General features: G+C 34.7%; 1 protein-coding gene across 4 annotated transcripts in view; it reads left to right on the top strand.

Annotated features, from left to right (window-relative positions):
• The window catches only part of DNAJB14 (DnaJ heat shock protein family (Hsp40) member B14), a 44,581-nt gene extending 22,091 nt beyond the window's left edge, over positions 1-22,490 (top strand). For 2 of the 4 annotated variants that reach the window (XM_060654561.3, XM_060654564.3), the window contains 6 exons: positions 2,282-2,427; positions 11,047-11,232; positions 12,803-12,897; positions 13,685-13,794; positions 14,632-14,804; positions 19,065-22,490. In XM_060654561.3, the coding sequence (XP_060510544.1) occupies positions 2,282-2,427; positions 11,047-11,232; positions 12,803-12,897; positions 13,685-13,794; positions 14,632-14,804; positions 19,065-19,189 (835 nt within the window). In that variant the 3' untranslated portion in view covers positions 19,190-22,490. Of the gene's footprint in view, positions 1-485; positions 542-2,281; positions 2,428-11,046; positions 11,233-12,802; positions 12,898-13,684; positions 13,795-14,631; positions 14,805-19,064 lie in introns of those variants that run through there. The other 2 variants (XM_060654563.3, XM_078445857.2) reach the window with 2 other exon arrangements.
• Positions 22,491-27,034: the final 4,544 nt, after the last annotated feature.

Here is a 27,034-nt window from a genome sequence, read left to right as displayed (position 1 = left end):
TGTCCGCAGAAAGTAGTTGATCAGTAAATTTTTGTTGAACAAATAAACTCAGTTCCCCTCTATTACTTTGTTATATGACTTTTGGCAACTTAACCATTCAAAGCCTTGATTTTCTCATTGGTTAAATAGGAATAACATCTAATGAGGAGGAAATGAAACAATTTACGTAAAATAGCCAGTATAATATGATTCTCCAATTCTCTGTGTGAAATCTTTGTGGACTAAATGTAGTTTGGAATTCAGAATTGTTCATATTTTAGGAAGATAGTAAGGAGCATATATTATACATTACATAGCAACACTTAACATCTAGTGAGTAGCCCAGAACCTAATAGTAACATTTCTGCAGCAACATATTCACACCTAAATGGGATAAATGAAAACCCTATAGCAGCTTCACATCCAATCAGGTCAAATTTTGCCTCTGAAAGAGTTCAGTCAGGTTTCTGCATCAAATTGGTTATAGAATAACTTTCGTTTTTCAGAGCTTTATGGATTTTGGAACATGGATATGTGATTGTGGACCTGTGCCTGACACACAGTAGGTGTTCTATAAATGTCCCCTTTCATTTTTTTTCTGTCACATAGTTTCTAAACATATCTGGGAGAATGGGTTCTACAAAGGCAGGAAGCATTCTCTGTTTTATTCACAAATATATCTCAAGTGCCCAGAACACTGTGACATAATTGGTGCTCAATAAATATTGCTGGTTAAACAAAGGAAATATCATGTTTATGGAATAAAATGTTAATAATTATTATCAAAGTAGAAACATCCAATTTTAATTATTTTTATCATAAAGAAGACCGCAAAACAGATTTTTGTTGATGTGTGATTATAAATAGATTTCTATAATCTTATACAATGTCTTCTCTCTTTTTTTTTTTTTTACTTCGTTCATTTAACAAGTGTTGAATACTGTCATTATTTTTTTTAAGTTTATTTATTTCGAGAGAGAGAGAGGAGCATGTGTGAGGGAGGGGCAGCGAGAGAGGGAGAGAGAGAGAATCCCAAGCAGGATCCGTGCTGTCAGCACAGAGCCCAAAGTGGGGCTCGATCTCATGAGCCATGAGATCATGACCTGAGTTGAAATCAAGAGTCAGGTGCTTAAACAACTGAGCCACCCGGGTGCCCCTGAATGCTGTCATTATAAAAGGAGGGCTAAGGCTCATTTATTCCAGAAATATTTACTGAGAACCTATCCTGTATCAAGCACTATGATGGCTTATAAGTTCAGTAGTAAAATAAGATCAATCATGTCTCAGAACTTTAAGTCACTCTGCAGTTCTTTAGCTGCCAGTGAACAATTATGCCTTAGCTCTTTATCCTGTTGCTACTTCAGGCGACTCATAACATGGAACACATCTAAAGTCATAAAGTACTCGGCAGAAGATGTTTAAAATGTTACTGTATTCTAGTGAAAAGTCATAAAGTACTCCACAGAAGATGTTTAAAATGTTACTGTATTCTAGTGAAGGAAAATTAGTAAGTTTGGGGGAGAATGTTAACATTTAAAAGTATTAGTGTTCTCTGCTCCAGTCAGAGTATTTTATTTCTTCATACTTTTTAAAGACTCCGGGCTTAAATCTGTTAACACCTTTAGTTAGCTATGTCAGTAATCTTTAAAGGTATGCTCATCAGAATGAAAATTGGGTGTAACAAACATTTTTGAGGCCTATGATGTATATTATTATGAGGTTTTATCTTTCTTAGAGTGACACAGATGAGTTCTCTTTAGAATAGCCAAACTGAGTTAATTTGCATTGACGTTGAAACCATAGAGTACTTGTAATTGTTTTACATGCACTAAATTGTTGCTGTGATATTTGGTGAGATCTGCATTATGTGACAATAGAACTCTTGGAATGCAGTGTGTATTAAATTAACCTTCGCTACGACATACTTGGGAAGAGTTTTGGAATTTCTTGGTGCACTTACGAGTACTATAAAATTATTCTCACTCTCTCATTCTAGCTTCAGTGTGTGCTCTGTCCTTCATCCATGATTGTTACGGGCTTTGCTACTTCTCTGTAGTTGGGATAAAAAGCACCAAGGACATTCTCATGGCCAACTCTCCATAGGCTGGAAAGAGGTTAAGGGACTGGTCTGTGGTCAAAAAAGAGAATGAAGCAATAACCTTTAACGGGATAAGCTATCCTTTGATACTGAGGAAATAGTCCACAGACAGTTCTTCTTAGTATTCTAATAAGTAAAAAATTAGAGATATTTCCTGAAGTTCTTCCTTGAAATTTACATTATAACACACTCTCTTGTTCACAGCATAAACAAATGTAAAAATTACTATGAAGTACTTGGAGTTACCAAAGATGCTGGTGATGAAGATTTGAAAAAAGCTTATAGAAAGCTTGCTTTGAAGTTTCATCCAGACAAAAACCATGCACCTGGAGCAACAGATGCTTTTAAAAGTAAAGTAAACCTTTTAAAGCAGTTTTACTAAGCTCTTTGTAGAATCCACTTTACAGTGTTGTAGAATGTTAAATTCTGCCTTTAGACTGGTTCATTTAGAAGCCAGCTTAAGCAAGTGTCCTCAAAATCCTTTAAAACTTTATTGTTAATTTGTTATACCAAGAGCCAAACAAATACAGTGTGGTTCACAAGAGCAAAATGCCAGTTTGGGCAAAGTCCTAAGTAACTTTTCTAGATAATCATGCATGCTTTCTAGTTTACTACACTAGGGTGTGGTATACATAAGCTTCTAGTGTATTACCATCTGCTTCCAAGGGCACTGAAACAAAACATAGCTTTTGCGAGTTTTTAGGATAATAGAGACTGTCTAAAATTGGAAAATTGCTTGGAATTTCTGTTTGCCCAGTGTTGTTATATTTCTGTTAACTGGCCAATTTTTGCATTTTTTTGTATGTGGTTCTAACTATGGTGATTTTTTTTTTCTTTTTAAGAATTAGTTTCTTGGGGCACCTGGCTGGCTCAGTTGGTGGAGTATGCAACTCTTGATCTTGGGGTCATGAATCTGAGCCCCACGTTGGGCATAGAGCTTACTTTAAAAAAAAAAGTCTTTTTCCTTTTGCTACTCATTCTTCCTCATTTTCTTAATATTATTTCAAGGTTTTTTGTTGTCGTTGTTGCCAGTTTCATGAATGAATGTCACCTCATTTTATAATTTCGTATTTTGTTACATGCAATTTGTTCATAGTAGTTAACTTCTAATTCATAGGAAAATGCTTAAATTTGTCATTGCTCCCAGGAGCCTGGTGGCTTGGTCGGTTAAGTGTCTGACTTCAGCTCAGGTCATGATTTTGCGGTTTGTGGGTTTGAGCCCCACGTCGGGCTCTGTGATGACAGCTCAGAGCCTGGAGCCTGCTTTGGATTCTGTATCTCCCTCTCTCTCTGCCCTTCCCTTGCTTGTGCTCTGCCTCTCTCTCTCTCTCTCAAAAATAAACAAACATAAAAATTTTTTTTTAAAAATTTGTGATTGTTCTTCTTGAGAATTTGGCATTTTTACAGTGAGCATATCATGTTTGCAGTGAAATGCTGGGGTCTTGCAATGACAGGATGGAGACACTAATTTTTAAAATGCTCCTAAAACATAGATGATTCCATTGGTCTTTCACAAAATACTGTTGATATTATTTACAAAACAGTTTTATTTCTTGAAGGAAGTTGCCAAGTCCAATGTATTTTGGCAATTATTAATATATTCCAATAAAAGCAGCTGCCAAAGTGGTGCCGGTAGAAGTAAAATATCCCTGTGACAGTGAGCACCTCCTCTGTTTTCTTCAGTTAAAAGTGGCATCTTGAAAATAGAGAAAATGTTTCTTTACTCCAAAGCACTAACTTTAGCACATAATGTGGAAAAAAGATAATTTTTTTCCACATTATGAATTAAAATCATTTAATTTAAAATTGTTGTTGTTGTTGTTGTTTTCAGTTTTATTTAAGTAATCTCTACACCCAACATGGGGCTCAAACTCATGACCCTGAGATCAAGAGTCGCACGGTCTTCCAACTGAGCCAGCCAAGCACCCCAAATTGTTGGTGCTTTTAAGTAGTGAAAAATATCTTGGCAGTGAGTTATTTGCATGTTTGTGATCTGCTAAGTGATTCCAGTTTTAATTCTTCATTAATATTAAAAATGTTAAACTGCTCTTTCCTCTCACTTCATATTGAAGTCGTGTTAGCATTATTAGTCTTGAAATAACAGTGAGTGGATCTACCAATATTTTTACGTTATGTTACATTTCGAAGAGGTGAGCAGCATAAACGTCACTCCAGCTAGACATTCGGAAGGAACTTGACAAAGGTGATTATACTTTGATGTGGTACATTTCAGAGTCTAAAGCTCTGCTTTGCAAACTAGAAACTTAATATTTATCAACATGCTGGGAGGTGGTTCCTCTCTAGAGGAGAGGCTCACATTATTCAGTACACAGGAGGTTATATGTAAATCAGAATGCCAATTTATTAATCCCAAAGAGGATCAGAATAGGGAATTGGTTGATGAGCGCGTTTTTCATTGAGTGGGTGGAAAACTAGGTTGTAATTCACAGATGCTTGGTGTGCAGAGGTAGTTAATTAGAAGACATTACGGCTAGTGTCATCATACAGAAATCATTTATTCAGCACCCAGGATCTTTTCATTATCTTCTGAATCCTCTTACTTTATTTTATTTTAAGTTTATTTATTTATTTTGAGAGAGAGAGCAGGGGAGGGGCAGGGAGAGAGAGGGAGAGAGAGAATCTCAAGCAGTCTCTGCACTGTCAACACGGAGCCCAACGAAAGGCTCGATCTCATGGCCTGAGCCAAAACCAAGAGTCGGTCACTTAACAGACTGAGCCACACAGGCGCCCCTGATTTTATTTTATTTTTAACCAATTGATCCTAACTTCTGTTTTTGGAATACTAAGTTGTTTGTTTTAAGCAAATATTATAGTTTTTTCTTTTGTATGAAAGGTAAGTATAGATTGATCACGCTGTAACTGCCGAAAGACATTTTACAGAAGGTGGACACCATTTGCTTTTTATTTCCTTCAAGAATAAAAAAGAGGAGGTAATCAGTTTAGGGAATTAAATTAGAGAGAAGAGATATTTTCATTTGTGTGGGTCTTTTGTTTTGTTTTGTTTTTTAAATAAGCTCAATGCCCAATGTAGGGCTTGAACTCACGATCAAGAGTCACACACTTTACTGGGTGAGCCAGCCAGGTACCCCTTCATTTGTGTGTTTTGTAAAGCTTTAAAAATAAAAGATAGGTTGCTATCAAGGAGGATAGACTAAACGAACTCTTAAGTTCTTTACAGTTAGGATTGTAACTGAAGTTTCTCAAAGCGGGAAATATTTTGTTTACATCTAGAGAGTAAATTGCACAGTATATATGAACATACTTGAAAAAAATATTTGAATGAAATGGATCCCTTTCCTTCTGTCTGATGTGGATGTCTTCAAAATATACCCCGTCTACTCTATCTTCAAAGACTCCCAAGTATTTCAGAGACCCATTTGAACAATACCTATACTGTATATATAGTTATACACCCTGACCAAGTAGAGTTTATTCCAAGAATGCAAGGCTGATATTTGCAAAATCAGTCAGTGTGACCCACTATATTAATAGGCTAAAGAAGAAAAATCTCATGATTGCATCAACCAGTGTGGGAAAAGCATTTGAAACATTTCACCACTCATTTGTGATAACAATTAACAGAAAAAAAGCCCTGACAGAATAAACAGGAATAGAAAGGCATTGCGTCCAATTGATACAAGAGCAACTACAGAAAACACTATACTTAATGGTAAAAGACTGAATGCTCCCCCCCAAGATTGAGAACAAAGCTAGAATGTTTCCTTTCACCACACTTATTCAGTGTAGTGTTGGAAATTCTAGTCAGTGCATTAAGGTGAGAAAATAAAAGAGAGAAATATTGGAAAGAGATAAAACTGTCCCTGTTTACAAATGATATAATTATAAAAAATCTCAAGAATGTACCTCACCCCCAAATTTGTAGAATCAATATATATATTCTGCAAGATTTTAGGATACAAAAAGCAATTTTTCTCTTTAGAAATATTTGGTACATTTCAGTATACTAGCAGTGAATATATAGATACAAATTAAAAACTCATTAAATTAGTAATCAGAAACTCCCAAAAAGAAATCAGATGCCTTTCCTGGAGAATCCTACAGAACTTTTAAAGAAAAATTTAAACTAATTCTACGGTCTCTTCCTGAAAATAGAATCAATGTGATCAAACACATACACACAAGAAATACTTAGGTGTAAATTTAACAAACCTTTTACAGGATTTTTATGCTGAATGCTATTTAATACTAGTGAAAGAAATCAGAGAAGATGTAAATAAATGGAACAATATATCATGTTCATGGATTGGAAGACAGCATAGTAAAGATGTCAGGTGTCATCAAATTGATATGCACATTTAACACAATTCCTGTCAAAATCCTAGGAAGCCTTTTTTTTTTTTTTTTTTTTTTTTTTTTTTGTAGATTAAAGTAAGTTTGCTCTAGAACTCATATGGAAAGATAAAGAACCTGAATAAATAAGAACAATTTACTAAAAGAATGGAGTGGAGTCATCAGTTTATCTAATTTCAGGGCTAACTTTATAGCTACAGTGATCAAAAGAGTGTGGTATTGACAGAGGGATAGACAAATAGATTAGTGGAACAGCATAGGAAGCCCCGATATTGACCCATACAAATATACCTAACTGGCTTTTGACAAAGGTGCAAAAACAATTTAACAGAGGAAGGATAGACTTTTTAGCAAATGGTTTTGGAGCAATTAGATATTCATAGTTGAAAAGAGTTAACTTTGACCTAAATCTTATACTTTTTACAAGAATGAACTTGAAATAAATCATAAACTATAAAACGCTTTTTAACTCTTAGCAAAAATCATGGGAGCAAATCTTTAGGATCTTAGGCTAGACAATAATTTCTTATACTTAACACCAAAAGCACAGCTTATAAAAGGAAAAGTTGATAATTTGGATTTCATAATTTTTTTTTTTTAAAGTTTGCTCTGTAGAGACCTTATGAAGGAAGAAAGGACAAATACCAGGATGGGAGAAAATATTTGCCAAACACATATCTGGAAAAGACTACTATCTAAAATATATAAAGAACTCCTCAGACTCAAATATTTAAAAACAGACAATTCAATAAAGAAAATGAGTAAAAGACATTTCACTGAAGATGACAAATGGAAAGATACAAATGGAAAATAAGCAATGAAAAGATATTTAACATCATTCATTAGCCTTTAGAGATAGTGTAAAGTAAAACCAAATGAGATATCACTAATGACTAAAATAAAAAATAGTGACGGGGCGCCTCAGTGGCTCAGTTGGTTAAGCCGCCAACTTCGACTCAGGTCATGATCTCATGAGTTCATGAGTTCAAGCCCCGCGTCTGTGATGACAGCTCTGAGCCTGGAGGCTACTTCAGATTCTGTGTCTCCCTCTCTCTCTGCGCTTCCCCCATTCGCTCTGTCTCTGTCTCTCTCTCTCTCTCTCAGAAATAAATAAAACGTTAAAGAAATTTTAAAAAAAAGTGACAACATCTTTGGTGTTAGATGTGGATGTGGAGAAACTGGATCACTCATACATGGTGGATGGGATGTAACATGACACAGTCATTCTGTAAAATGGTTAGTTTGGCAGGTTCTCAAAAAACTAAATACTCAGCTCCCATACAACCCAGCAGTTGCATTCCTGGACATTTATCCTAGAGAAATGAAAGTTTATGTTCACACGTAAACCTGTACATGGATGTAAATAGCAGTTTTATTCATAATACCAAAAACTAGAAACAACCCATTCAGTGGGTGAATGACGAAACAAACAGTGGTACATCCACACCATGAAGTACTACTCATCAATGAGACAGAATGAACTGTAGTAGTCCCTTCTTACCTGCAGGGGTTATGTTCCAAGACCCCCAGTGGACTTTTGAAACCACAGATAGTACTGAACCCTATATACACTGTGTTTTTTTTTTTTTCTATACATACATACCTGTGATAAAGTGTAATTTTATAAATTAGGCACAGTAAGATATTAACAACAATAACAATAAAATACAATTTTAACAACATACTATAATGAAAGTTACGTAAATATGGTGTCTCTCTCTCTCTCTCTAAATATCTTATTGTACTGCATTAACCCTTGTTGTGATGATGTGAGATGATGAAATGCCTACATGATAAGATGAAGTGAGATGAGTGAGGTAGGCATAGTGATGCAGCATCCAGGCTACTATTGACATCTGATGATAAGTCAGAAGGAGGATCATCTGCTTCCACACCATGGTTGATTAAGGGTAACTGAAACCATGGATTGGAGGTAAAGGAGAGACTATGGTTTTGGCTTACCTAATAACCTGGATTGATCGCCAAAGAATTATGCTAATTGAGAAAAGCCAATCCCAAATGGTTTCATTCCATTTACATGCTGTATTATTTTTCTTATATAATATTCCTGAAATGCCAAAAATACAGAACTAGAGACTAGATTAGTGGTCTGGTCGTTAGGGATTAAAGGGGATGGAAGGGAAGGAAATGGGTGTGGTTTTACAAGGGCAACGAGAGGATAGTAGTGGAAATGTCCGATATCCTGATTATATCAGTATCAATATCCTATTTGTGATAATTTTAATTTTACAAGATACTGCTATTGGAGAAATTCAGTAGCAGGTACAGAGGATCTCTCTGTATTATTTCTTACAACTTCATGTAAGTTTAAAGTTACCTCAGAATGAAAGTTTGATAAGGGGCGCCTGGGTGGCTCAGTCAGTTAAACATCTGACTTCGGCTCAAGTCATAATCTCACGGTTCATGAGTTCAAGCCCCACTTCGGGTGAGCTCTTGTCCCACTTTGGGTGAGCAGGAGCCCTACTTTGGGTTAGCCCCACTTCTCTCTCTCTCTCTCTCTCTCTCTCTCTCTGGCCCTCATGGGATATTCTCTCTCTCTCTCTCTCTCTGTCTCTCTCCCTCCCTCTCCCCCTCCACTGCCTCTCTCTCTCTCTCTCTCTCTGCCTCTCATGGGATTCTCTTTCTCTCTCTGCCCCTTATGGGATTCTCTTTCTCTCTCTCCCTCTCTCTCTGCCCCTCACTCACTTGAGCCCTCTTTCTCTCTCTAAGAAAAACATAAAAGAATAAAAGTTAAATTAAAGAGAAGAGAATATGGTGGAAGGTACCTTTGGTGAAGTAAGTGAGACTGGGGTAGAAATGTATTTTGTACAGCTTTTGAATGCCAAAATAAATTTGGGGCTTAATTTTTTAGGTAATAAGGAACTGAAAAAAAAATTTGTATTATGGGTATAGAACAAAGTAAATGAATAGAAAATTAGAATAGATAAATTGTCTTACATATACAATTATGGGTTATAACAGTATTTCACATAGATTTTCTAAAATAGCTTGCTGTTTGGAAATTACTTTTTTAAAAAACAAAACCTGTTTTAAAATAGGATTGAGATGCCAATATATCAATGATGTAAAAAGTAACAGCATTATGAAATTACTTGGAATAGTCTATTTGTATATAGACTGATATTATTGGAAGTACAACTGATATTACTGGAAGTACAACTTTGGCAGATATTGATAGATATGCTTCTCTTTTAGGTATGGTTTAATACCTTGGTGTTGTTTGTAAGTACATTGTTTGGATCTCTGATCATGCTTTCCCGTTCGAGCAACATTATAAATCGTGGCTATATTTCTGAGTCATAGATCTATTTGAGAATCTAAAGAAAGGTTTGGACTATCTCCTTAGATAAATGGACCATCAAACTAATTTTTCATATACTGGGATTCACAGAGCACCTGCAAGCTATCTCTGAATCCCAGGTTTTAGTTTTAAAATCTCTATAAGAAGAAAAGTTCCAGAGTATATGTGTATAATTAATTTCAGTGTGATATCTAATCATGCAAAAATAACTATCTAATGAGCATCTATTTGCTTGCACAGTACCTATGGCAGCTGCCACATGGGATCCAAAAAGTGTTTTTAAAATACCCCATATTGTGAAAGGCTTACAATCAACTTTAAGAAGCAAGCTGTATTTATGAAATGATTATTAGAAGTGTCAGAATGAGAATAGGGTAATTCCTCCTTGGATCAAAGCATTACAGCTTTTGTAAATTACCTCAAAAAGACATTTTTGTAACCAACATACCATTGCCTCTTTTGGACATGGGAGTATGAGAAGGGAAATAGAATTCTTTATAAATAAATACCACAAACTTAGTGAAGTGAGATAGGAACACTAGAGACCATCTGGATCCATTCAGAAGCAAATTCAGATTTTACAAGTGCACCATGGGGATACTGCAGTGAAAACATAGACATTGTCCATACCCTCATGGAGTTTCCAGTTTTAAGAGGAATAAATTGTTCATGAATAGAATGAAAAATAGCACATTGTGGGCTGGCATGTGCAACGGTGTAGGTTGCATAGAGTATACTTACTGCGCCAACAAACATTTTGACCTTGAACAAGTTTCTTAACCTTTTTGAGGCTCAGAAGGCTCATCTGTAATTTAGGGATAATAATGAATTATGTAATAAGATACTGTGTTCAAAGCGTGGCAGTTGGTCACTGTTACTATTATTGGTTTGAGTAGCTTTAATGAATGACTAAATTAGGATATTCAAAAGGAAGAAGTAGGATGTTAGGGGATGGACCACAGTAGTAAGAAAGCAGGATGTACATTCCTTTATATGCAAGATAGTAAGGAGACTTACCATCTCATAAAAATTTGATTGGGAGGTAATAATATGTGTAATGGCAGGCAATGTATAAGTCTTTTTAAAAAATGTATACGAAAATAAATTATTAACTGTTTTACTATTTCTTGATTAGCCTTAAGTAGGATTTGTTGTTGTTTTTTTTTTTTTGTTTCTTGTGTGTATATGTGTTTTTTTTGTTTTTTTTTGTTTTTTTTTTTTGTTTGTTTGGTTAACATGGCAGTAGCTTTTATATGGAGAAGACTTTTATAGTGTAAAAACTTTGCTTACCAACTTTTACTCATTACCTTTTCAGAGATTGGAAATGCTTATGCTGTTTTAAGCAATCCAGAAAAACGAAAACAATATGACCTCACGGGCAATGAAGAACAAGCATGTAATCACCAGAACAATGGTAGATTTAATTTCCATAGAGGTTGTGAAGCTGATATAACTCCAGAAGACTTGTTTAATATATTCTTTGGTGGTGGATTTCCTTCAGGTATTTTAATGTTAGTTATAAATATTATATTTAATGAAGCTAGAGATTCTCACCTCCAATTAGGCTATGTAGAGATTTATCTACTTTCTCCACTACATTTCTTACAGTATTATGATCCTCCGATGATTTTTCATGAAGGTAGAAAAAAATGTTAGACTTACTACCTTCAATGTAAGTCTGACTTTTTTCTAGAACATGTTTTAATTTTTTTAAAAAAGAAATGAGTACAGATATTCTCTATTTTATATAAAGCTGAAGAAAGGATGTATAAGTAGGAAATCCATTGGCAGTGTCTTAATTAAGTGCTATTACAATTACAGGAGGTATCATATACCCTAGATGACAATTTGACATTGGTTCTCTGAAGATCTTTGTAGATATTTCATTCATCGCATTATAAATTGCTAATTTGGACATATGTAGAGGTACTTTTCATTGAAATATTAAAATGTTTGATTCATAGGTTATATATAAAGTAAGTGGGTTTTTAAAATTATTTAAGATAGAAATAATTGGTTGAATTAGGCTATCAAAGTAAAATATTGTAGAAGTACTACTAAATGAATAGATTTTATACTACCAGCATAAGTTGTATTGAATGCTACTTTATTTACTATGAGTTGTGTGAGAATTAATGTTCTCTGAGTGTATAGCTCCTGTAAGGTAGTTAAAATTATAGCTCCAGTAATGTTGACATCATTTATTTAAGGTACTAAGTTAAACATTCGATTCAAAATTAGGAGAATCTTCATGAATGTAGCAGTATAATTTGGCCTGATGGCCCTGCCTGAATATTATTGAGAAAGATTGTGGTCATTGACAGGGCATTTTGTAAAGCATCCTTGAAGGAAAGAGAATGTGTAAATGCAAATTAATGAATGAAAATACAACATGTATTTTGACATATTATGACATATAATTACTTCTCACAGAAAAGTTATCCAGACTAGTAATTTTGATGGTAAATATGTAGGAACAATCAAGAATCTTTTGGGTTAATAGTCAAGTTTCAGATAGTTGAGTTACAGTTCTTTTGCTTGTTATGACATAATTTACTTTGTCAGAGGTAGCTCTTTCTGATTGGTCACCTTATTTGAAAACAACCTGATTGTCTATCAGCAGGAGAATACTTGAATAAATTGTGGTTCACCTCTACCATATTCTATTATACAGCTGTTTGGTTTTTTTGTTTTTAATAAGTTATAGCACTGTCTTGATTTCTAGAGGTATTTGTGATTCATTGATAAATGCAGAAAGCAGAGTTTGAAAGTAAGACCCAAGATTTGTAAAAACAACCAGCCACAACAAAGTCCTCTATGGATGCAATATTAGGGAGGACTCTTATTTAGGTGTTCATAAAGAACTTCCATCTCCAAGGAAGCAAAGTCTGGGAAGAATCATTGCTGTTTCTATCCACCCTTTACTCACAGGAGGAAAGGGCAATAAGCATTCACTACTCAAACATGTATTATTTTAGTAACTTTTAAAAATTAAATAAAAATGTAAAAAATATATCATTTTTCTGATCACAGTTTCTCTCCTTAGTTTTACCTTGCTTTTAATTTTTTAGGTAGCGTACATTCATTTTCAAATGGACGAGCTGGTTATAGCCATCAACATCAGCATCGACATAGTGGACATGAAAGAGAAGAAGAAAGAGGAGATGTATGTTTATGATATGATTAGAAATCTTCAAAATGGCACATTTCAGTTCAGGAAAAGCAATTAGGGTTGTCTGAAAATAGGGCAAGTTGTTTTAAAAGGAAGTAATGAGTTTTCCCTTACCAGAGGTTATTCAATAGAGACTAGACAGTCCTTTAGGAATATTGCGGGAACAGGGGTAGAAGTCAAGGTAAGAGGGTGGTGGGCAAAATGATACCTTGGAGTTTGGTGTTCTATGATTCTGATGAAGATACCCCTGCAGAGTGCATGCTTTGAAGAAAGCTTCTCGTTGTTGGTCCTAAAGAATTTAGAATTAATACTGAAAAACTTAAGTTAGAAGTTACTTTCCTTGTTCTAATACAGTTATACCCAATTGCATATAGCACTTAAATTACATGAAGTAGAAAGGTAAATAGAAAGAACGCTGGACTAGAAATCAAAAGGCATGGGCCCCAGCTCTGACACTCGTCTGCTTCATGTACCACTCTGAAATTCAAGGGGAAAATAGTTTTGTAAGAGAGAGAACTTCTTCATCTGTTACATGAGGTCAGTTTATATCAGTGTTTTCCAAATCAGGATATCTACAGATCTACATATCTGCATATCTCCACCTGGAAAGTGGTGTTTTTAAGAATCACTCCAGGAAGCTGGTATGATCAGGCAGATTTGAAAGCACTGAGCCAGATGATGTCAAATGTCCTTTCTGCCTCTAAAAATATATGACAACTGTTGGATTATTGACAACTACAGTTATATTACAATTTGTTGTTTTTTGATGATTTTTTTATAGGGAGGTTTTTCTGTGTTTATCCAGCTGATGCCCATTATTGTATTGATCCTCGTGTCATTATTAAGCCAATTGATGGTCTCTAATCCTCCTTATTCCTTATATCCCAGATCGTAAGTAGCTAAGTGAAGTTTTACACACACAAAAAAAATGTTGTTTCTTATCTAGCTTCCTTTAAAGGGCCTTGTGCTCTCTTCAGCTTTTAAGTAATTTTCTATTACTACAAGTGTGCCAGATTTTACAATTTCTAATTTAAAAAAATCGTTGTTCAAGTGATAAATTTGTATTATCTTGTTAGTTTACATTTCTGTTCTATTGTGGCTAAAGACAGAAGTACTGTATTTGAGCTTAATAGCAATTTATGTAATAGGTAATATGTTGAGATCAAAGACAAAAAATAGTTTGAAAGACAAAAGTAGAATTATAATTGATGTTACATAGATTTGTATCATTGAGGGGTAAACCACTTCACTCTTTTGTTTGTGAAATGTTAAATAAAAGCAAATATTACTTTTTTGGTATAGGAGGTATTTTTCCACAATATACTTTATATAAGATCAGGACATAAAGGAAATGTAATGCAGCATCCATTCTAGAAAACTTTAGTGTAATACAGTGAACATACAAGAAACTTGATAAAATCATATTGCCAGTGATTTTACAGTATTAAAAACAGATTGGTGTAAAAATAAGAAATAACTTTTTCTTTCTTCTAAATAAGATTTTAATTAACTAAAAATTGAAAGAACTTATAAGAACGTATATTAAAATAGGATTACTTTTTTATTACATGAATGGTGGTTTTAGGCAATTTGAAATAATGTAAACAAATGATTACTAATATTAACTTGTTAATTATTTTTAGTTGTTTTGTTAACTTGGTTTGTAGTAGCAGGATCAGAATGTACAATTTTAATTAAAAAAATAATGATCAAGCATTTCTTTTGCAGTGGATCAGGGCAAACTATTAAAATGCAGACAGAAAACTTGGGTGTCGTTTATTATGTCAACAAGGACTTTAAAAATGAATATAAAGGAATGTTATTACAAAAAGTAGAAAAGAGTGTGGAAGAAGATTATGTGACTAATATTCGAAATAATTGCTGGAAAGAAAGACAACAAAGTAAGTTTATGAAATGTTTAACATTTAAAAACTTATTCAGAGTCTTTGGAATTGATTATTGTAGATTTCCCTACTCCAGAAATGTTCTAGAATTGCCTGGCACGTAATTGGAGCTCAGTACTTGAATACGACAATACATTTTAATGTACATGTGGCCTTATGATAGTGTAAACACATAGTTTACATAGAAAGCACTTAATAAATGGTATGTATTGTTATCAGTAAATATTTGGTTGAATAAGTGAATAATTCCAAATTTCATTGTATTTAAGATGTTGTCAATTGTAACATGCATCATTATTTTATGTATCACTATAAAAGAAAAAAATTCTGGCACATTTGTTATGTCATCGATTTTAATATGCATCCTATTTCAGAGTGAAGTTTGAAACTTCATTAATTTAGCTTAAGCATTTAACACTTAATGTATGAGTTTTGTTGACATTTTGTTTTATTCTGTATGTGAAGTCCTTGGGAACACTTAATCAATTTGTTTAGCCTTTTCCAGCCTCAGCTTCCTTAATTTAAGAAGCAGTTCCACCCATAAAAAGCTTGACCGTAAGAATTTGCAGAGATGGTGCATGTGAATCTAGTATTGTTATGGTTATTGTTTTTCTGACTGTTCCGTATAATAATGTAGACCATGTAAAGTAGACTTTGGGGTTAAACAGACTAAAGTTGAATCCCAGCTCTGTAGCTTTTAGCTGAGTGATTAGGACCAAATATTCTAACCTTCATGAATTTCCTCCCTCAGGTGTGAAATGGGTGATGCTGACTAGTGGGAAGAGGAACTAAGTGTCATTTATATAATACTTAGTTTCAGTCACTGTCCCAAGCACTTTATATATATTAACTTATTTAATTTCCACAACACCACTGTGAAGTTATTATACCCATTTTATATATGACGAAGCTGAGACACAGAGAGATTTAGTAACTTGCCCAAGGTCATAGAGGTAGTCTGTGATTCAAACCAGTCAGTCCAGGCACTGTGCTCCGTAATCTTCTCAATAATGCCCAACTTTATGGGTTTGTCATAAAAACTAAATCAGACAATAAAGTGTTTCACATGGAGTAAATGCCCAGAAAAATGGTAGCAGTTATCATCGTCTCCCATCCAGTAGGGAAGAGTCGATAAAACATAACCTTTGTATACTTCCAAGAAAGTTCTTGTCTCTGACTTTGGAGTCCTCATCTATATAGTGGCAGTTAGAAGAGAAAGTGGAAGTTAGAAACCTTCTTGGTTTCCAAGTCTGAGTCTGTGAAATCCATCTGGTCTATGGGGTGGGGGTGGGAGAGATTGCTGCTGGCATCCAACAGACTGAGGCCGTGGTCTGCTAAACATCCTGCAGTGCAGGGGACAGCCCCCACAACAAAGTTCTCTGGCCCAAAATATCGATATCACTGAGGCTGAGAAACTCCATTAGCGGAAGGTCTTAAAGACAGAGCACACCAAATATTATTTATTTCATTTTATTTCACTTTTTGGTCTCTAGTGCCTTGCACAATCCTTGGCATATCTTGGCATATCGTAAACTTTTGATGGATGTATGAATAATTGGATGAAAGATTAATGAATTCATAAGAATGAATGTACGAAAGACCTGCGTATTTTGTGTTAAAAGAACGACTAGCACGTTAGATCTGTCACCTTTCAAATACGAATTCTAATCTTCAACCACATATGGGTGATTTGGGGATTATGCATACTTAAATTCTGTTACCTTAAATAATTGGGAAATTGGCTGAATAAATAGAAAGAAGGAAGGAAAAGATATTCATGTTTGTGGAAGATAGTGTAATGTTATGGTAAGAGTGAAGGCTCAGAGACTGCCTTGCAAGATAAGATCCTGGCTCCACCAATATGTGACCTAGACCAAGTTACTTAACCTCTCTAAATCGTAATTATCTCATCATTAAAATGTGGACCATAACAGATAATATATGTTACACTTAACATAATATCTTGCATCTGTAAGTGTTCAATAGTATTACTTATGGTATTTATAATCATTTTTTATTCTATCCATACTATGAACCAAGTGTTTTTGCTTGGCATACTTTAGTTTAATCTTTTAGTAATCTGGCAGGATTGGTATTAATGTTCACAGACTTTGAATCTGTTCTGTTTACCAAGTTGTCTGCAGCTATATTGTACACAGTTAACATGTGTGTCTTTTAAAGTTACTATCGGAAGGAAATTTTAACTAAAATCTGATTTTAATAAGTCATTATTTACAAAACCACTTGGTTGCATTCAAGAGTATCAGTGGAACAAGACAAAAAGACTAAAGACTTAAAAACTAAAAAGAAATGACAACTAAATACAATGTATGATCCTGGATTGGCTCCTGGGGGGGGAGGGGAGGAAATGGCTGTAGTGGACATCCTTGGGACGACTGGTGAAATTTGAGCATGGACTGTACATTAGATAAGAGGATCCTAGTGTTGTTGAATTTCTGAATTTGAAAATTGTATTGCGGTTATGTAAGAGAATGCTCTTGTTAGGAGAAACATGCTGAAGTAATTAGGAATGAAAAGTCATGACGTCTGCACCTTATTCTCAAAAGGTTTTGTAAAGTAATAATCACCACCACAACAGTAACAGCCTTTATTATTGAGAGAGCTGAAGCAGATTTGACAAAAGGTGAAGAATTGGTCAATCAAGGTGTAAAGGGTTTTAGAGCGTTCGTTTCAGTACGCTTTAACGTGGGTTTGAAATTTTCAAAATGAGATTTAACAAATTTAAGTGACGATGGAAGTGGGAGGAGCTCGGTATGACACTAATTAATCCATTGATTGAAAGTTTTACTTGTTGGTTGGGATGAGCTCATCTTGTTTTATAAATTGATGTCATCAAAAAGGTTGTTGGCCAGTAGATTTCTTTTTACCAGAGTTTTCCTGTTCTGTAGTCACTTTTAACACTGTGTAATGTCTAGATTGGTAAAATAGGTGTTTTATAAAACACAAGCAATAATTTGAAGTAATGGAAAGAATAAAAGGGTAGCGGTTTGGAGGTTTGGCTTGGAATCTAGACCCTGCTGTTGACTAGCCCTGTGAACTTTGTTTTATCTACCTCATCTGGGAAGAAACATCTGCGAAAGGATTTCACAAATGCTTCATTTGTAAATAAAAGGGATGGAGCGATTTTGACTGAGTTGTTAAATCCTAGCTGGATTGACGGAATAAAGATCTGTTCTGAAGATCTTTGCCAGTAGAATACACTCTTACTGTGAGTATTATTTTGAATGTGGTCCTGACTGATGTCTTTTACTTTGGCCATTGTTTTCCAGAAAGTAAGTGACTTTTTTCTGGGTCTTGTTACATTTTTTTCCTAAGTGCCCCCACCCTTTGGAAGTGTTAATAAACAGTGAAATGACTGAGAGTAACGGGAAGATAGCAAGGAATAGTTCCCGGAAGATCTCTCGGAAGATTCCCATTTGTTTTTTTTAGTAATGCTATCCACGTACTGAAGAACATCTTAGTACTTATTTGCTAAATACCACTACTATGATTCTGTAGCAAGCTATTTTCTGTTATGTGTTCCTTCAGTAAGATTTTTTTAATTTAATTTTTATTTTTTTATTATATATTTTTTAAAGTTTATTTTTATTTATTTTGAGAGACAGAGAGCAAGCAGGGGAGGGACACAGAAAGGGCGACAGAATTCCAAGCAGGCTCTGCACTGTCAGCGCAGAGCCTGATGGGGGTCTCAAACTCATGAACTGTGAGATCATGACCTGAGCCAAAATCAAGAGTCAGACGCTTAACCTACTGAGCCACCCAGGTGCCCCAAGATTTTTTTTCTTTTTTAATTCAAGTGAACTCAGCACAAGATTTCAATTTTTTCCACTCAAGTCCTGGCATAATGAATTAATCTGAACCCTTAACAAGAGGTCACAGCAAAAACAACCACTAGCAGGATTGAATAGCATATGATAACTTCAGGATGAAACGTCAAGACGATGCTTTAGAGCAGTAGTTTTTAAACCACTGGAGACAGGAGTGAGGGAAAGGTTGATAGGATTTTAGTTTCATTTTCTTCCCAGAACAGCTCTGTGTTGGTTTTACATGCTAGGCTTCCAAAGGCTTTTAGGAGGAATACTTGGATTTCTTTCTTTAAAAAAAAAAAAAAAAAAAAAAAAAAAAGTCAGTTAGTAGAAATGTATTGAAGGGCTTCTATTAACCATCATTTCGGTTTAAATAGCTAGGTGACCTAAATTAGTATCTACTTAGCAAAATGTTTTTGTTTGTTAACAGAAACAGATATGCAGTATGCCGCAAAAGTGTACCGTGATGATCGTCTCCGAAGGAAGGCAGATGCCTTGAGCATGGACAACTGTAAAGAATTGGAACGGCTGACCAGTATTTATAAAGGAGGATGAACTGGGATTGTGTTTATACCTTCTAGTGTACTCTTAATTTCTTCCGTAAGTAAGTTTAGTTTCATCATGAGAGCTAAGGAAAAAGATTGGATGTTAACAACTAAACTGAATGGTTGGTCCCTGAAATCTCGGACTGTTTGTGACCTACTGGCTCCTTTAAATAGTAAGGAACTGAAAACTAAAAGTAACATTTTAGTTATGCTTCTGCAGTTATTTTCACTTTAAAAGCTTACATTATTCCTAAATAAAATGTTGTGAGAAAGGATTATCACACCTGTGGCAGTTTCCAGTTTTAGTAGTTCTCCATGTTTCCTTTTGTCATGTAAATATTTCTGGAATGATCATTTTGTGTACATACGGGTTACTACATTTTTATTTAAATTCTTTCAGCATTTAGCTCCATGAGACACTTTAGTTTAAACTGATAGAATAAATGTCCTATGAGAAAATCACGTTTTCCTTGTCAGATGTCGAATGTTGGTGGAGTTTAAGCAATGAAACTTTTTCAAAAAGAAAAGAAAAAACAAAAGCTGTTTAACTTTGTGTAAATCTTGTAGCATTATCAGCTTAGAGGGAATTGATATTTTTAATATCGCCATTATATTCCAGAATATATATTGAGATAAATGAACTGGTGTAGAGTATCAGTTTGCTATTTAGTTTTATGAATTGCTAAGCCATGCATAGAAATGAAATGCTATACTGATAGATTTTAAAGAAAATATGAGGAAATGGCTATGTAGATATTAAACAGAAAGGGTCTTCAACAGTAAATTGCACTTATGTCATTTGCAATTCCAATAATTATAAGCCCCTCAAATGTTTATATATCTGTCATTGAAGGCTGCTAAGATTTATGAAGAAGAAGACCCACCTGTTTTGTCCCCCATGGAAATTTTAGTTTTTTTCTTAGTTATCATTTAAGCAGGATCTCAAGTAAATGGGTTCTTCTACAAATGAGTAATAAAAGAAAATACTACTAAAATGAAGCTTTGTGCCTTTTAACCTGATTGCCAACTCTTAAACATATAAGTAGATTACAGCACACTTCTTTGATCAGAGCATGATCTGTTTGGCCATATGCAACAGTGAGCAGAAATATAGCAGCAGGTAGAATAGTGATTTATAGCAAGTTATCCTTACAAAATTCTGAGCTAAAATCTATTCACCATTGAGTAATTCAATTAGTCTAATAGGAATAAGCTCTCTGTAATTCAATCCATAATATAAATTACAAAAATAAGCTGGAAATTGAAGTTTTTGGTGCCTGTATATTGAGTATGAACCTATTTGATTTCTAGTCTAACAGCTGTAATATTTTAATGATTTTGCTTCATACTCAGTTAATGGAACACAAATGCATCTTTGGTAGTTTTTTTTTTGGTATGTGAGGGGATGCCAGTTAGAGTGGCAGTGTTCTTTTATTTAAAGATTTTTTTTTTCTGAATGTAGTTAATTTTATAGCACCTGTTGAATAAAACTGCTAAAATGATCATTCTTTTTAAAAATATTCTTTTATATCCCCTTTTCCAGGTGAATCAGTAGAAATACCTGAATGAATTAGTGGGTTAAACTAAACAACATACTGTTCCAGGAAAACTGGACAGCTAAACCAGTTTTCTTTTAGAAATATTTAAAGAAATAAAATAATAGCAGTGCTAAAAGAAAATACAAATTTAAATATGTTCTTGAGCCTGTAGAGTGAATTTTTTAAAAATAAGGTCATAGCATTCTAATTAACTTTGAAAGTTCATGTACATCAGAAAACTTACAAAAATTTAAGAGAAAAAATCTCATCCTTTTATTTTTCCAGCTTTAGTGGGAAATTTACACTATTGTGATTGATGCTAATGTGAACTGAACTCTTGTTGAGTGATTCTTTTTCCCTTAATCTCGGCTTTTTAAGGGGATTCATGTAGTTATCAAATGAAGTGAAGTTATATGTTATGGAGTCATGTGTGGCTTTTGAACAGTATTATATTTCAGTTGCATTGCTGCATTCCATCACATTTCATAAAATGTTTGGGGGAGTGTGTTTGAGAAAATAAAATTTTCAGACAACTGTGCGAAATACCTGATTGAGTGCCTGATAATTTAAGCCACGTATAAAGTATGCAAGGAAAGATTAAGTCCTTAATGTCGTCTATATTTTGGTGTAAAGACCCAACCAAGTGTCTTAGAATTTGGGGTTAATTCTACAAAGTAAGAGGATTTTAACTATCTTGAGATAGAGGATGTTCATATTTTCTACTCTTCTGATAAAAATCTCAACTTTTACCATCTTATTTTTAGCTACATGAGCTTTGCAATTTCATTTGATAACTTATACTATTCATTTTAATCATTGCCTCAAAGCTCTCAATCTCTGAGTATTGCTTTACTAGCTGTTCTAACTAGTATTTGAGAAGTTTGGCCGCAACTATATTTATTAATGCTTTACATTTTTATCCCTTTTTACATACATACATATAAACATCATTGTCCTTGTAAGGATTTGGGGGAAAGTAAATAGTATCTTTTCTCCTCCTTTTTTGATTCCTTAGTTCCCAAATAGACTGGTGCTAGTCATTTATAAGCTTCAGAATTTATTTTGATCAAATCTGAGAATGTCATTCTCAGTGAGAAAATTCAAGTTTTAATCCATCCAGTATGTAAAAATAATATATTTTGGGGACGGATTGCATTTGAATGCTTAAATAAGTACTTGTTTCATAATCATTGCATTTTTATTTATAATATACACAGATTTGGTAGAATAAATCCTTAAGGCGTATATATGCCAATGCATTAAGCCACTCTGCTTTTGTGTCAGCTCAGGTGTTCACAAGAATAGGAATGTGGAGTTTCAGCCCTTCACTGTAATTGCACTTTTATGCTTAAGTTTTCTTCCTGTTAAATCTTCAGCTACACTAGTATGTAAAATAGTGTATAGTGAGAGAAATGATCACCCTCTTCATTTCTCTTTGTTGCTCTGTTGTAATAGTTTTAAATGCATCTGTTTTTTAAAAACTGTGACATATTCTTAATAACGTATGCACACATATTTCGTTAAAAATTAAATCTCCCGCTTGTGTTAAGACAGTGAAACATTTTTTGATGTTGACTTGAGAACCAAATGAGCCATCTTTCCAGTTAAGTAAGTGTTATGGCAAAGGACCATATAGTTCAAAAGGAGAATTTGTGCATTTATTTAGTTTCCCCAAATGAAGGTTCAGGACTACCCATGTTACTATCTGTCTTCATACTGAGTGTAGCAAACTGAAAGGGCATCATAATCTTTTTTTTTTTTTTTTTTTTTTTGTCTGAACAGAAAAAGTCCTGAAAATGAACAATAGATCTGAATTTTAATCTTTGCTAAGTCGCCGAAAAACCATGTCTGTTGGCCACGTTGGACAGTTGCCTAGTTAAAATCCATAACATCCTCTATAAACCAATGAAAAAGGAGAGAATAGTATAACAATAACTTATAAACCATTTTTTTATTTTAAAGTACAAAGAAAAAGTGAGTAGAATGAGGATCTTCAAGGAATTCTTATACATCCCTTTAATAATCTGACAGGCAACACAGTCCTAGAATTCAGGCTTCCTTTTTGGTTTCCATTACTATTAAATAGACACTTTCATGTAAATGGAAACATTTTCCCTCAAAACATTAACTCAAAACATACTCCTTATATTAAGGATTATATAACCGCGTGTTTTGTAAGTTCCCTGTGTGTAACTTTTTCCTGTTGGTATGTGATTCGTTCTCATTTAATTTTATTATCTGCTGGTTTTGGGGCCAATGGACTTGTGAATATTCTGTGGACGTGTCCATGTATAGGTGTATATATATATATATTTTTCCAGCTAATACCTCAAATGTGTGATTGTTTAATATATACCACACTATGTTTGCACAGAGCAGGGCTTCCAGTAGCCATGGATATTCTTATTTCTAACTTTGAAAATCATTCCACAGAATTTCATTGGTGTGAATTCTTTCTATCGATCCGTTTCAAATTTTAAACAGAGATTCCTGTTATAAGGCTCATACTTCAAATATAACTGTATGTTTCTGTATCTAGCAGTGGAAATATGTCAGGGTAAGAAGTGTTTCTTGAAGTGTCTAGTTTAGTAAGTTTTTATTAACATTTGGGACTACTGGTCACCGGGCTGTCTAGTGACTGCACAGTGATGACACCCGGCATGAATTTGAGCAAGTCTTACTCACTTTGGCCCAGGAGTCAGGCCATTCCAATCTGATTCTACTATGCCATTTAAGAGTGCCACTAAAATAATAGAGGTTTTCGAGTGACACTGTAGTATTTTAAGCATCGATTTCAAAATGGATTGTTTTTTGAGTTGGCTGACCATACCAATGAGAAGAAAGAAACTCACACATAAATGGTATTTTATAATTTATTTATATTAAGAAATGCTTCTTACCTATTTTGGTTTTGGTTTTGTTTTTTGGATAGCTACATAAGACTTTTCCACTTAAAGTTTAAATCATGTGTTTTTTAAAGCTGCAGATAGTTTTCAAGGTGTGATGGAATTTTAATGGAAGCCTTGTATAAGTTAAATGAAGTGATACTGGTAAAGGAGAGCTAACTTTATTTGTCTATAGTGCATTCAAGATTATACAATTAGATTTAAAAATGAAATGTCTGATTTGTAAAATACTTACTGTTATATCAGACTTATAAAATAAAATTTTCTGTGTGAGAACTCTGTTAAAGAAAATGCACTTGATTTTTAATGAATGTTCTGCTGAATGATTTGTGATGAATTTTTGTCTTTCAGTCTCTGCAGTTTATCTCAATATATGAATAAAAAGAAGGTCTGTTCTCACTGTAAAGGATTTGTTTTTCTCATGTTTGATACTCTTAATATGCACTTTCTTTCATTCGTTCAACCATTCAACAAATGCCTGAATGCCTGCTGTATCCCAGGCAGTGAGCTGATTGCTGGGAATTAATCACCGAACAAGACAAACATCCTTATGGAGTTTATATCTAGCCAGGAAAATAAATGTCAAGTAAATAACTAATTATAATTATGATGAATAGTACAAAGAAAAGTCTAAGGTACAACGAGAGCATATGTCTAGAAGATGTAACCTACTCTGGGAGGGATGATTAGGGGAAGTTTCTCTGAGAAAGTGAGCTTGAGCTGAAGCCCAAAAGATGAGATAAGTGGTAGGAGTGAGGTGAATGCTAGGAGATACGGTTCCAGTGGAGTGTGCTAAGTTGATAAAGCATAGAAACTTTATACCGGCGTGAAAACAAGCTTGCATGAGAACAAACTTGTATGATTATGGCATAGGAAAGGCAGGGTAAGGTAGGGAATTAAAATAGGATAGGGGCCAGGTTCCATAAGACCATATATAGATTATGATGATGATAATTGGACTTTATTAGAAAACCTTTGAGATTTTTAAGGAGGGAGTTACATAATGAGATTTGAGTTTTTAAAGTATCATTTTAGTTTTGTGCCAGGAAGACTGGAGGGCAAAAGTGAATGTAGGATTGGCAAAGGAGAGATAATCATGACTTGCACCAGAGTAGGAATACAGATAAATGAATGATTTTGAGGGAGATTCAGGAGAGAGAATCAAGAGAATTATTTGTTTGATTGGATTTAGGATAAATAGAGGCAGCGATTAAAAACTTTCCAAAAAATTTGGCAGTGAAAGGGAGTAGAGAAGGATGTTAGCTGGAAGAGGATGTGGTTTCTTTTCTTTTTTAACATTTATTCATTTTTGAGAGACAGAGCGTGAGTGGGGAAGGGGCAGAGAGGGAGACACAGAATCTGAAGCCGGCTCCAGGCTCTGAGCTGTCAGCACAGAGCCTGGTGCAGGGCTCGAACTCAAAAGCTGTGAGATCATGACCTGAGCCGAAGTCGGATGCTTAACCCACTGAGCCACCCAGGTGCCCTGAGGATGTGGTTTCTAAAGAAGGCTTCTGTGTTTTCAGTTATTAATTATATGTGATCTTATTTATTACATGAGAGATCTGTTTTATTCTGTTGTTTTTCATTCTTCTGTAAAGGGGCAGGTAGAAAGTGAAAGAGTAAAGATAGAGAAAAGGGGATAGTTAGCAGTAAGTGCCCGATTCGTCCAGAAGATATTAGTCCACTGGCCAGATGGAAAAATTACTTTAGCTGAGAGACCACCAGCATTCTTTCAGAAAGGAATGCACAAAGGATGGGTACAAAGGCAGGTAGGTTTGTAGTGTTGGTAGTAAGATGTCATGGCTTGCTTGCATTGGCTTGATGAATAGGCAGTTTCTCTGTATAAAGTGGGGGAGGGGAAAAGAAAAATAAACAGAGGCTTAGGAAGAAGACAGTGTGAAGGAATTGTCAGCTCACTAGTGAAAAAGTAGGATTTTTACAAATGCTGGGTTGGTGACAGAATCTATAGTCCATTAAGTCATGTGTATTTTCTCCAGTCTAACCCAGCAGCCTAGGCATAGGCCTGGAGAATACAATTCGTTAAACTCATCCAAATTTGGGGTTCTGGCAGGCAGGAAAGAAGGTAGGAGAGTTTAAGATGTTGACAAGTGAGGGGTTCAGTGATTGCCTATTGTATGCAAGCCAGAGATGAGTGGAATTAGTGATTACTTAAGTGACTGCTGAAATCCAGGGTGTGATGACAATGCGTGGTAGTAGAAAAGAGAAAGTTATTGCACATGATCTTGCAATTGTGTTCTCAATGGGCCAAATCCCAAACCATAGCCAGAATCAATATTAGCAAGACATTTTCCAACTTGGCCAATCTAAGTGATAACATTTTCCTTTTTGTATGTTGGAGAATCGGCAAGACCCTCCTCATGAGTTTGAATGCCAACTAGAATTTTCACATAAATACTGGAACCAACCTAAACCAAAATGATTAGTAATTTTTCATAGGAAAGAGGGATTAAAAAAATTGAGAGGTGCCTGGTTGGCTCAGTCAGTTAAGCATCTAACTCTTGATTTAGGCTCAGGTCATGATCTCAGTTTTGTGAGTTTGAACCCTACATTGGGCTCTGTGCTGACAGCACAGGACCTGCTTGAGAGTCTCCCTCTCTCTCTCTGCCCCTCCCCTGCTCGCACTCTCTGTCTTTCTCAAAAATAAATAATAAAAAATGTAAAAAAAAATCAAGATATCTCTGCCATATACAAAAACTAAGAGAAACTTAAGCTAAAAATAAGCAGAAACAAAGGCTTTTGATACAACCAATAAAGTTAGAACTTCAACAACATGTGCATGTTTAGCTATTTAATAATATATGCTAGGACCCTCTCCAGTATGCTGTGTACTAGAAAATTCAGTTAACATAAAAATTTTGGGCATTCATATATACAGTTTCTACTAGTTTCTTCCTAAACCTCAGGGATCATCTGGTACACCCCACTTTGGAGATCTAGTACATAGTGCTGATAATCTTTTAGGCCAGTAAATATTTCCCCTAGTCCTGTATCAGCAGCAGTGAGTAAATTCAAACACACCAATCTGAGTATGTAAGGAACTCTCCCTTTGACTGCCGTAATTTGGAAATCACCACACTTGGAAATTAGAAATCTTGTTACTTCTTTCAATTTGAGGACGTGGTGGTATTTGGAGAGCTTAAAAAGCTGTGTTCTCCCTTTTTGTCACCCGAAAAGAAAAACAGCAGTGTTTCCCAGGTCAGCTATCATTTATTGAGGTTGTTAGGATGGAAAATGTCAACATGAAAAGTAGTACTTGCAGAATTCAAAAGAACCTGCTACAGTTCATTTTTTTTTTTTAAATGTTTATTTATTTGAGAGAAGTGAGAGTCAATGGAAGAGGGGCAGAGAGAGAAAGAACTCCAAGCAGGCTCTGCATTGTCAGCATGAGCT

The sequence above is a fragment of the Panthera onca genome, chromosome B1 (genome assembly GCF_046562875.1).
Source record: "Panthera onca isolate mPanOnc1 chromosome B1, mPanOnc1 haplotype 2, whole genome shotgun sequence".
In the NCBI taxonomy this organism is placed as follows: domain Eukaryota; kingdom Metazoa; phylum Chordata; class Mammalia; order Carnivora; family Felidae; genus Panthera; species Panthera onca.
Note: the sequence above shows the minus strand (reverse complement) of the source record. Positions and strands in the feature narration are given on the sequence as shown.